Source organism: Lingula anatina, chromosome 8, assembly GCF_051362555.1.
Source record: "Lingula anatina isolate TDL-2025a chromosome 8, LinAna3.0, whole genome shotgun sequence".
NCBI classification, from domain to species: domain Eukaryota; kingdom Metazoa; phylum Brachiopoda; class Lingulata; order Lingulida; family Lingulidae; genus Lingula; species Lingula anatina.
The window spans coordinates 3,427,094-3,439,914 of record NC_141774.1 but is presented as its reverse complement, the minus strand read 5'-3'; the positions used below and the strand labels follow the sequence as shown (position 1 = coordinate 3,439,914).

Below are 12,821 nucleotides of genomic sequence, written 5' to 3'. Positions count from 1 at the left end.
TTTAGATTTAGATTGACCTAGCTCCCTGGGGGTTCACGCTAAATTGAAGCCTTTTGTAGGCGGGACAGATACTTAAGCTGGCTAAGCTGACAGTAATCTAGTGACACTCCCCACAGGGATAGATAGATCTAAAATCTATGGGAATGGGGTCTTAGTGTAATGGTGCATCAAGATTGCTGCTGAGGGTTGTTGATGGCCCAGGAGGGGGTGGAGATGAGGCTGCCTGGTACAACTCTTAGCTGGGTCTGATGTATCTTCTCACAATGGGCTCTGGAGGGCTGTCAGACATCAGGGTTGCTGCTGAGGGTTGTTGATGGCCCAGGAGGGGGTGGAGATGAGGCTGCCTGGTACAACTCTTGGCTGGGTCTGATGTAACTTCTTACAATGGGCTCTGGAGGGCTGTCAGACTCCTGTCTTCTAAAGGCTAGCTTGTGTCCCTTCACAAATACACTTTTTCTTCATTTTTCCAGGTACCTTTACCATACAGCATGGTTAGCAAGTGACTACTGAGACAGGAGTGAGGGACAGGTGTTTTTATAGTAATGTCTCTCCCAGGTGTGCAGAAAAACAGGAAACTGCATGGTCCCAGTGGTAAACAGGAAACTGCATGACCCCAGTGGTAAACAGGAAACTGCATGGTCCCAGTGGTAAACAGGCAACTGCATGGTCCCAGTGGTAAACAGGAAACTGCATAGCCCCAGTGGTAAACAGGAAACTGCATGGTCCCAGTGGTAAACAGGAAACTGCATGACCCCAGTGGTAAACAGGAAACTGCATAGCCCCAGTACAGGGCAGGGGGGGAGGGGTACCCAGCTTAGTGGTGGGTATTGTTATGCAGAGAAAGACATTTTCCTGTGTTCTCACAACACAAACAAACAACACAAACAACAGTTGTGACAATTAGCCTTGCACTTGAGTTTAAGTAATTTTTAAATATTGTAAAATCTTTTTATTAGTAATTTTACACTTCTCTCGCTTTATTCCTCAGCAAAGTGCACTTACACTAGTCACATCCAGTTAATATGCTTATCTCAGATTTTCACTCATGTCCAGCATCAGGTGTCCAAATTTCAAAACAATTGAAGCAAATTCAGGCACAGAAATTTGCATTTAACTTTTTATTATTTGTGAAATTGTGCCTTTCTCACCATGCAGGTGCAATGTGGGCTTAGTGACATATACAGCAACCACATTTTCAACTTGACAGGGCTCAGTCACCAAGAGATCATTCTCAGTCATATCGGGCAGAGCAGTTGGCAGTGTATGAAGGTTATAATTTTTGGTGTCTGAAGGTAAGAACAGGGGGGGTGATTACTGTGAATGGCAGAAACCACTAAATGGACCAATCACCAACTGTTATTGACAAATGTAGTTCAGTGAGAGAAAATTAGTGCTTTTTTTCTATTTTTTCCTGACATTTCTTGTGTGTTGCTTGGGTTAATTTTGTTGTCAACTAGCAGGCTAGCATGTAAACTACTGTCAGTTTTTTTTTTTCAGGACCAGGCACAGTTGTGGTGCAGTCGTGAGACCTCTGGTGGAGGGAGCTACTGACTGTGAGTAGTGCAGTGGTTTGTTTACAAACAGAGGGGTGCACATGTTCAAGTAATGCTGGTAAGAAAGTTTTCTTGATGACAGTATATTTTGTGCCATTGGGAGTTATGTCAGTGTGTCTGCTGTCCATTGGGATGTGAAATGTTTCACCCATTTATTTTGTTCTTGCAGTTTTGCAGGCATTTCTTAGTATGGCCATCAGTGGGAAATTATATGGTGGTTTCTGCCCTGAACATTGTGACATCAACAATATTAGTAGTATTATGGGAAGACATTGAAAATTGTGTTAACAAATTGCATTATAGGAATACATTGAACATTGTGACATCAACAATTGCTATTGTATTATGGGAAGACATTGAACATTGTGACATCAACAATAGCTGTTGTATTATGGGAAGATATTGAACATTGTGACATCAACAATTGCTGTTTATTATGGAAAGACATTGAACATTGTGACATCAACATTTGCTGTTGTATTATGGGAAGACATTGAACATTGTGACATCAACAATAGCTGTTGTATTATGGGAAGACATTGAACATTGTGACATCAACAATAGCTGTTGCATTATGGAAAGACATTGAACATTGTGACATCAACAATTGCTGTTGTATTATGGGAAGACACTGAACATTGTGACATCAACAATTGCTGTTGTATTATGGGAAGACATAATTTGAAGAATGGGTTACTCGTTGAGTGTTATTTTCATTTCCACTTGGCGGCAGCAGAAGCATGTTTTATCTTTCACATATTGACATTGTTAAGGGATGCTCCCTCTTATTGATACTTGTTATATAATAAACGCTCCCAGAGCACTTCCGGTTCAGTTATATCCACGTGTTTGACTTATTCCATTAACATGGTGTCAGAATTTCGTGCTCACGTCTACATAAGCTGAAGACACGATTTCTAATGTGGTCAAGAACTAAGTTAAAGGACCAGAGAAACAGAAGGTATGTGTGATACAAAGAAGAAATCTGTTGATCATACGATTTTATGGATGAAAAGTGGAACCGACTGAACAGAAATTCAGGCATCGGAAGTCGATAATAAAAAAACTCTGGTGATTAGTGAAAGACATATATTCATGAGTTTTTTTTTAGAAGTTACAAACGGGACAGATTTAACAAGCAAATACTGCTGAGTGTGACCTTAAAGTAGAACTGCAGAAGCTGTGTATTTGTTACATAGATTAATCATGTCTACCAGTACTAGTACACCCCCAGTTACCCCTGCAACAGCGAATTTGTTACCTCCGCCACAACCTATGGACGTGAAGGGACATTGTGCAACTAACTGGCAATTTTTTAGAGACACATGGAAGAATTATGAAATTGCAACAGAACTAAATCTTAAGTCGGAAGAGATAAGAGTAGCTACCTTACTTACGGTCATGGGCAAAGACTGTTTTCAAATATTTCAGAATTTAGCCCTGAGTGATGATGATCGCAAGGATTCTAAAATAATACTGGAAGCTTTGACAAATCATTTTGAGCCACAACGCAACATTGTTTATGAGAGATACGTGTTTAATACTTGTACACAAGAGCCCGGTGAAGAGATTGATGCCTATGTGAACAGGCTGCGGAAACTCAGTGCCACTTGCAAGTATGGAACGCTTTTAGATGAAATGATCAGAGACCGTATTGTGATAGGGGTGAGAGATTCTGTTGTCCGGGCTAGATTGTTGCGTGAAAAGGACCTTACATTAGCAAAGTGTATTGACACGTGTCGTGCGAGTGAAATGACGACGCAGCAACTTAAAGCCATAGATGGTGAGGTTGAAACTGTGCATGCTGTGAAACCAAAAATGAAAAAAGCCGGGACAAAGATGAAGACGGCAGTATCTGAACACAAGACAGACAAGAAAGGAGAGCAAAAACAGAAGAGCCATTCGGATTGTAGCTACTGCGGGACGCAACATCCCAAGCGTCAATGCCCAGCATGGGGTCGCCGCTGTAAGAAGTGTGGACGACTAAATCATTTCGCTAGCATGTGTAGGTCACAAGGGGCCAAAGTCCACCAAGTCGATAATTCTGATCCTGAAGATAGCGACTCCGAATCGTCAGTATTCACAGTTAAAACCGGCAGGACCACATATCTTGTTGAACCATCAGTCCAATACAAGAGAAGCAGCTCTTGGATGCCACAAGTATTCCAATTAGACAATGGAGCAGGTGTAAACTGTTTGAGATATGAGGATTGCTGTCGCATAATGAGCACTAATGAGCCAGTCTTGAAGAAAAGCAGCAAGAGACTAACCTCATACAGTGGTAACCGTGTTGAGAGTATGGGGCAGGTGACACTTAACATGAGAATAAACAACCGTGAAGAATACGTAAAGTTTCATGTAGTGAAAAATGTCACTTGTTCGTTACTCAATGGAGAGACATCAGAGAGATTTGGTCTGATGAAGATAAAGAGAGATGTTCTCATCAACGTTGTTAGCACGGAACTGTCAGAGGATGATATCTTCGCCAAGTATAATGATGTGTTTAGTGGTTTAGGTGACCTAGGAGAATACCACATTGAGCTGGACCCTAAGGTTATACCAAAACAAGACTCACCAAGGTCCGTACCAGTAGCTTTGAGAAAAGAGCTAAAAGAAAAGCTGGCGAGCATGGTGAAACAAGGCATCATTGAGAGGGTAAATCAGCCAACGGATTGGATAAGCTCGATGGTGGCGGTGAGGAAGCCAGGCAAGTTAAGAATATGCCTAGACCCAAAAGAGCTCAACAAAGCTGTAAAGATTCCAAAATTCAAACTTCCAACCTTGGAGGAAGTAAGTGCAAACTTGACTAATGCAAAAGTATTTAGCGTTATAGATGCTAGAGATGGTTTCCTTCAGGTGAGATTAGATGAGGAGTCCAGCCTTCTTACGACATTCAATACGCCATTTGGCAGGTATCGTTGGCGACGTTTACCATTCGGCATCTCATCAGCCCCGGAAGAGTTCCAGAGGCGAGTTATAGACCTACTGGACGGTCTTGACGGAGTCCAGACCATCGCAGACGACATCCTGGTGTATGGTAAAGGAGATACCTCTGAGGAAGCGATCAAGAATCATGACGAAAATATGATAGCACTATTAGAGAGATGTCGTGAGAGGAACTTCAAAATGAACAAGACTAAGCTTCGATTCAAATTGAATTCAGTTACTTATCACGGGCACGTGATCTCAGATGAAGGTTTGAAAGCAGATCCATTGAAGGTGCAGGCCATAGTAGAAATGGAAAGGCCGGAGAACGCTAAAGCGGTGAAAAGACTAATTGGCATGGTGAATTACCTGGCCAAGTTCTGCCCTCATTTATCAACAGTGAGCGAACCACTGAGACGCTTGACGACTGAAGATGCACCCTTTATATGGTCAGATCAGCATGAGCAGACGTTCTGTACATTGAAACAAATGTTGACAATGACCCCAGTTTTGAGATACTATAGCCTAACAGAGGAAGTTACAGTAGAAGCCGATAGCAGCGATTACGGGTTAGGTGCAGTCTTACTGCAAGCTGGACAACCTGTAGCTTTTGCATCAAGGGCATTGTCCAAAACAGAGCGCAACTATTCTCAGATGGAAAAAGAATGTTTGGCCATAACATTTGCATGTAACCGTTTCGATCAGTATCTCCATGGCCGAGACTATATCACAGTACTCACGGATCACCAAAACCTAGAGACAATATTCAAGAAACCAATCTTGGCTGCCCCAAAGCGACTTCAACGCATGCGCCTCAGGCTACAGAAATACCATATTGAGGTGAAGTACCAGCGTGGTAAAAAGATGTATATCTCTGATGCATTATCTAGAGCAACTGTGTCCAAGTCAGTAACTACCAAGGAGAACTCAGATTACGAGATTTATGCAGTAGAATCCGAGCAGAAGTTGGCCAAAGAAGTCGAGGAGATTGATTACTCGCAGTACAACAATGTGTCCGATGAGTCTCTGGAGCAAGTAAAGACTCATACACTTCGGGATGACGCTATGCAGTCACTGCTGATCCTAGTCATGGAAGGATGGCCTAGTGACAAAACTCAAGTTCCCCTGTTATGCCGTGAATACTGGCCATATAGAGACGAGTTATCCTGTCAAGATGGCATCCTCTATCGAGGCACCAGAGTAGTAATTCCTACTAGCTTACGTAAACAGATGCTGGAGAGAGTCCATGCAACTCATCAAGGAACAGAGACAGCTATACGTAAAGCAAGAGATGCGATTTTCTGGCCTCAGATCAGCAATGACATTCGCAATGTGGTAGCAACTTGCAACGTCTGTCAGGAAAATCAGCCTCGCCAACAGAAAGAGCCAATGCATTCTCAGCCTATACCCAAGGAGCGATTTGAAATCGTCAGCAGTGATTTATTTTCCATTCAAGGGGAACATTATTTGCTGCTTGTAGATCATTTCTCAAAGTACTGGGAGATCACTCAACTCAGTGACACTACTTCAGAAGCAGTGATCAATGAATTGAAGCAGCAGTTTGCTCGACATGGCATTCCAAAGCTGTTTATCTCTGACAACGGGCCTCAATATCAGTGTCAGCAATTCCGAGAGTTCACCGAGGCGTGGAAGATTAACCATCATACATCATCTCCCCACCACCCCAGTGGTAACGGCACAGCTGAGGCAGCTGTTAAAGTGGCAAAGACCCTGATCAAGAGAACAAAACAAGACGGTACCGATTTGTGGTTAGCAGTTTTAGAGCACAGAAACACGCCAGCCGCAGACAACACAGGGAGTGCAGCACAAAAGTTGATGAGTAGGCGCACTAGATCGCTCATTCCCGTACGCTGTGACAAACTAGAGCCAATAGTAGTACCAAAAGACCAGGTATTTCAGAAACAAGTAAACCAGAAGAGAATAGCAAAGAAGTGTTATGACAAAGGAAGCAAGGAACTGCCTCCTCTGGTTATCGGACAGCCTGTGCGTACCAATCTAAGGCCGCAATCGTCAGTCTCATGGTCTGCTGGCAGAATAGTGGAGAAACTCGCCCCTCGATCCTATCTAGTGGAGCAAGACAACAAAATTTACCGCAGGAACCGTAGTCACCTCAGACCTAGTCGAGAGGTCACCACTCCAAACCAATCCCGGGGGACAGTAGCTGCAGAAACACCAGAGGTACCGATTAAACCCACTGACGTTACCAGCGAACCAATTATGATACCCAGTCCCATTAAGTCAACTCCCAGTACGCCGTGCAAAACTACACCTCCACCACAGAGCAGTGAAGAGGAGGTCCATACCACTCGGTTCGGTAGACTCTTGAAGAAGCCAAAATACTTAGGAGATTATGTTGTGTATTCTAAGTGATGGGTCAGAATAATACCCATGGCAGAAAAGGGTGAGAGGCAGTCTACCTCAATGACCCCATTGTAAAATAGTAGTTTGTTTTTTAGTTATAGTATATTGTTTTGAGTAGTGCTCCATATTACAAAGTCGGGACAATATATACCAGAAAGTGACTTAAGTTGATCTTAGAACATAATTAAACATATGATATGGACTTGTTCAGATTTAAAAAAAAAAAAAAAAAAAAAAACATTTACACTGTTTCAAGTTATTGCGTTTATTTTGAAATGTTGACTAGTTCGTGATTATTATAGTTGTTTTTTTGTTTTTTTTTTCTTTTTTTTTTATGGGAAAAGGAGGATGTTAAGGGATGCTCCCTCTTATTGATACTTGTTATATAATAAACGCTCCCAGAGCACTTCCGGTTCAGTTATATCCACGTGTTTGACTTATTCCATTAACAGACATTTTCAAGGAGTGAATTTGAACTTCATTTGGCTTGAATACCTTTGCAAGTCACATTTTCTGAATATCCTTGGTACTTTTATTTTATTATTAATAATTGATGGTTATTATGTGGATTAGCATTATGTTATATTGAATCAAAATTGACAAAAAAACCTACTTTGTGCACTGTCACCACAATCATAATGAAAAGAAAACGGTGTTACTCATTTTTTTTAACTTGCAAGAATGATTTTTAGGATTGACATACAGCTTAAATTAGAAAACCACCTTTATTATTTTATCATTTTATTGAATTTATGCAATTTTTTGTGAAATTTTCATTTTTCTCATTCTGGCAACTTCAAAGTGTGGACTTGAACTCTCATGGGCGTGAAGCCTTATGCTTTTACTTTCATCAGTATTACCTGTTGTGCATTATTAAAATTTGATGTTGACTTTACAGTTAAGCGTAATGTATTAATGCATCAGAATTGACAGCATGGGCGTAACTAGGCATACGCACGGATGCACTGTGCGTACAGTTTTTTTGGGCAACCATGATATTATTTTATAGAAATTAAGTGTAGTTTTCACGGAATATAATCGAAAATCCTCTGCCAGTTAAAGTCACCTGTATGTACAAACCCTCTGTATCAATTGTAAACGCGCCATTGTTCTGACACCCCATCTTGCATACTTTTATGGAACTGAGGTAAACAATTCCTGTTACCTTTACAAGTCCTATCTTAATCGTCCATCTATCTGGAACTTCCTTTACCTGTTAATCGAAGTGTTAAGTGGCTTCAACCCTCCTGTAGCCTTTGTCTTCAGAGTATCGAACGCACTGTCGCTGGCGATATTTATCTCAGGTAAAAATCTACCTGTGCTTTATATTTAAAGAGCAGCTCCTGCAGACCTGGGGGCACTAGATAAAATCTGGACACCAAGCTTAAAAAGGAGCTAGAGAAACAAAGGAAGATTTTTTCCTGCAAAGCTTCATAGGAATATTAACACAGACTTGACCCAGCTTAGCCCTAACTAACAGGGTGGCATAGGCAATTTTCACAAACAAATAATTAAACTAAGTTTATGTTTCAGTTAGAATCCTTTTAAATAAATATACCGTTCTGTGTAAAATAGAATATTGAAACTTTATTAAATTGCGATAATATTATTGACTTAAATGATGATTTTATTATTAAGGGAAATTAAGCTACAATGCGTGTTACATATGCTGCGATTACGCTGTCCTTCATCTGTTGCGTTACTTTACATTTTGCTGTACGTGCTGGGAATTTTAAAAATCTGTGCATACAATTTTTAAAGGTCTGTTTACACCCCTGGACAGTATCCTGTTTTGTGCATTATTATTTTCTGCTTTTTATCTGTACATTTGAGAGCTTTGTTGCCTTGTTTTGTTTTACTTTCCATACAGATTTACTTTCTCCAGCTCACGGTAGAAGATTGGAAGGTGGTATTGCCTCTCTGATCCTCTAGTAGTATACTTTTGCTTAAAATGCTTTGCCCTTTTGTAAGTGCTCTATTTGGTGGAAATAAGTTATTTTGCGAGGCTAGGAAATATGCTAGCACAGCCTTTGTTAGAAGTTGACTTATTAGAATATATTAAAGAAAAATGAAAGCTCATTGATATATTCTTATCAAGTAAAACGTTAATTCACGGGGCAAGTCTGGTGGGATAAAGGGAGCACACTATCCTACACGTCCTGCACTCTGCTGGCTTAAAGTTTAAAATGGGTGATTTTTGGAAGATGGACAGGAAAAACATAGTTTCGTTATTAATTTACTAATATGATTTCAGAAGTAAAACAAGCATTCATGCCCAAACACACGCCAACACACACACACACACACACACACACACACACCATTTCCGCATTCTAACAGATACCTTGGCTTTGTAAAGGCTGAAGATATATAAGTTCCCTTTCTTTTCATTTTTATGAAAATTGGCAAAGTGTTATAATTTTAATGTAGTCATTTATATATTTTCAGGCTGCAATGTTTCACAAGTCCATGATGAAGAAGATATTCCCTGTAATTGGCCAGAGGTAGCCATGAAGGATTCTGTATTTAGAAAAGTCTTTGAATTCCAAGAAAAAGAGGAGGTAGGCTGAAAGGGAGCTGTGATCAATAGCAGAGGTGAGGAAACCATATGATTAACAGAAAATATTGACGCTTTTGGCAAATACAAAATTGCATAATATCACTGTAAGACAGATAACTCCTCACTGTCAGCTAAACATTTTTAAATATTTGTGTATAGAAAAGATCTTTCAGAAAAATTGTGAAATAGTTATTTCATTTATTGATTGTGGCAGTTGATAAAGATTTATTTTGTAAAATGTATATTAAATAAATTATTGGATACTTTTCCCAAACTCATGACTTATTTAAATGAAAACAATGATTAATTCAAGAATTGATATAAAATCTGTAGGTATCATTATGTGGATATAAAGAAGGGTTGTGTAATGATCCTCTTTAGCACTGAGTTCGGAGACCTAGATAATGTCAACACTAGAAAGGTGTTTATGTAGGTGAGTCATGAGTTTGTAAAAACAATATGCACTGCCTGTTGTTTTATCACTATGAAATTAGTTTGGAAGAATTCCTGCTTTAAAATGGCAATTCCATTGCACAGCTTTTTTAAATTGTCTTCAGTTAAAAGATCCAAAGAATGGCTTAACTAAAGAGTAAGTACCATAATTTCTGAATGATGTATATTATTTCACTAGATGTCTGTCATGCCTACTGAACCTGCTAGGGGGTAATTATTGTCGTTTAGCATGTTCAGTAGTTGTGTCAGACATCTAAGCCACTTAAGCTGAAAGCAATTGAGCGAGAAATCCTTTGGAGATGGATCGATCCTCTTGGATCGATCTAGGTATGGGAACCCAGTCTTAATATTTGCTATGTCTAAAGGTTGATTTACTAATAGATAATATGTTCTCCTATTACATGAATTAATATTATATGAATCAATATTATATAACCTATTTGGGTTTTATATAAATATGATGATGGTTTACTCATACTGCCAGTGTTAATGAATGGTTGTGTTCGGTTGATAGATTTGAATATTAAAAGAGTACAGACAAAGTAGTATTGATGACTGGCCAGAAAATTAAACCAAACTAAACCAAAAGATTTGGAACAATGAAAAACAAAAATTCACTTCTATTATAGACAGACCATACCTGTTGAGATGAAAATGTCTGATTATTTCAAAGAATTGATAATTCTTGTGTCACCTCTCTTGCCTATAGATGAATCTGCTTCATATACATAGAAGATATTTGTTTGATGTGTGTATTTGTGTGTATATATTCTGATCTCTATGGGCTCTCACAAACACCATAGGTCAATTAAGAGTGATCAAACTCTGTGCCGAGACTCGCAAAGTGCAATCAGCTTAATTGACTGAAGCGCCTCTGCAGGCAGTGAATAAAATATAAAATAACTGCTGATTATGCGTGTTGGAAACAAGAGGATGCATATCATTCACTTATGCTGTTTGCACTCAGCAAGAGTCCCTGCAAATCTACAGTCAATGTCATATTTGTTGTTTAGTTGATTTTTCTCTTCAGAATTTTTGCACATTTCTTGTGGAAGAAGTAAGCAAAAGACCAGAAATTGTGGGTGGTTACTGTGACTCTGGACACTGTTGATCATCAGCACCTGTTGTCATGGAGATCAGGGTAACAGACAAACTGCAGACCATATGGTACCACAGCTGACAACTGAGGTAAAACTGCTCCCTGTGGTTTTATTTATTTATTTATTTATTTATTTTTATCAAAACAATTAAAGACCTATATCAGCAGTAGTTCCATCATCTGCGTTGTAAACAATATAAAAATCATCATGTTTTGCTTACTAAAATGATTCCTGCAGTTGGGTATTTGATATAGTCTTTTACAGTGTATAATAATATCTTTATTTAAAGATATATTGATCAATTAAAGGAAAGGATATCTTCTGAAGGAATATTTTGAATCTTTTCCAGATTCATCAACAGAAAAGCAGCCTGGGAGCCCACCTTCCTATCAGTATGACAGCAAGGACAAATGTGGTTCAGTTCATCAAATACAAGTCTTGACCAGTAGATTAACTAAGACACATTCCCATACCTAGATGGATCTAGCAGGATCGACCCATCTCCAATGGGATTCTCACTAAATTGCATTCATAATAAGCAGCTGAAATGTCTGGCACACCTACTGAAGCTGCTAAATGATAGTTAATTACCTTCTAACGGCTTCAGTAGGTGTGCCAGACATCAGAGCCACTTAAGCTGAATGTACTTCAATAAGAAATCCCCCAGAGATGGGTCGATCCTGCTAGATCAATCTAGGTACAAGGATAGGGTCTCAGTCATGTTTTTCTTCTGAAGTGTCTTAAATCTTGGCAGTAATTTGGATCAGAGAAATAATTAGAGTGTAGCACGTCAAGTTCCATAGCTTTCTGGTGTTAGGTCAGTTTTATATCAGGTAATACTGATATTTAGAATAAATATATGTTCATTCTTTTTTTCTGCGACTCTTATGATAGTCCTATTGGATGATTCGTGTGTTATGAAACTGATGTGAAACTTGTTTTTGTTTTCTGCCTTTTCTTTCAAAATGAAATATCAAAATGTGTGGGGCTGTATTGTCTGTTTAAACTTTGACCCACTAACTGAGACAGCCAAGTGATTTAATTTCCAATATAATGATTTTTTATGAAATTATTGTTTTTGTGAGGCTTAAGTTGTCTACATCACATTGAATTGGTTTGCTTTGATTAAACTTTGTATGACTGTCTGACGTTCTAGAATTACAGTTTTAAATCTATGTGGATGTTAATAAAATATATTTCCTTTATTTTATGTGAAGCTGAAGATGTAATGTTGTTTGAAGTATGGTTCATTAGTTTCATTTATCTAGAATGTTTACATTGTATGACAGCATGCTGGAGTAATGCTCTATAAATTACATATTATTTTAAAGCTGGTGTGTATGTTTAAAAGAATTAGTTATTCACGGAGGAGTGTTCTGAACCCTCAATGATTCAAACGGTTTTTATCAAGGCACTGGCCTAGTATCTTCACGTGACAGACCGGGGCCACGATACACCTCTGGTGTGAAGAAAGACTGAACTGATTTCAGACGAGATTAAAGTCCTGGAATGATGATGGAAAAAAGTTGAATTTATTGTTTCACTTCTATTGTACTCCCGTACTCCCGTTTTAGGTATCCTCTTACTACATTGTATATTAACGTTAACCCGCCCTGTGATATCAGGGTCTCTAAAATAGTATACAGTCCCTTTCAACAATTTTGTAACAGACTTCTATCGCACCCTATGGTCAGAGAGAAACGTTAAGCAATAATTGTGCGCGTATCGTTGGCTTAAAATATTGATTTTTTTTAAAACATTTATTTCTACAATAAAGATATACATAATAAATACATTCAAAGCAGGCGGCACGTCGCCACAGCATTATGTGCTCGCCTGTGTTAATAT

At 39.0% G+C, this 12,821-nt stretch overlaps 1 protein-coding gene and 1 long non-coding RNA gene across 3 annotated transcripts in view; both read left to right on the top strand.

Annotated features, from left to right (window-relative positions):
• LOC106161885 (uncharacterized) overlaps positions 1 to 12,308 on the top strand; it is a 104,149-nt gene extending 91,841 nt beyond the window's left edge. The window contains exons 6-12 of one of the 2 annotated variants that reach the window (XR_015335697.1): positions 471 to 820; positions 1,156 to 1,292; positions 1,498 to 1,611; positions 9,309 to 9,455; positions 9,754 to 9,853; positions 10,904 to 11,061; positions 11,323 to 12,308. This is a non-coding gene — a long non-coding RNA (uncharacterized LOC106161885). The remainder of the gene's footprint in view (positions 1 to 470; positions 821 to 1,155; positions 1,293 to 1,497; positions 1,612 to 9,308; positions 9,456 to 9,753; positions 9,854 to 10,903; positions 11,062 to 11,322) is intronic. The other variant, XR_015335695.1, reaches the window with a different exon arrangement.
• LOC106155276 (retrovirus-related Pol polyprotein from transposon 17.6) lies at positions 2,760 to 6,869 on the top strand. Its single transcript, XM_013530019.2, has one exon. The coding sequence runs from the start codon at positions 2,760 to 2,762 to the stop codon at positions 6,867 to 6,869; it is 4,110 nt and encodes a 1,369-aa protein (XP_013385473.2).
• Positions 12,309 to 12,821: the final 513 nt, after the last annotated feature.

What these genes read in the sequence shown, in the direction of transcription:
- LOC106155276 (XM_013530019.2), top strand. Translation starts at nt 2,760, where the DNA reads ATGTCTACCAGTACTAGTACACCCCCAGTTACCCCTGCAACAGCGAAT.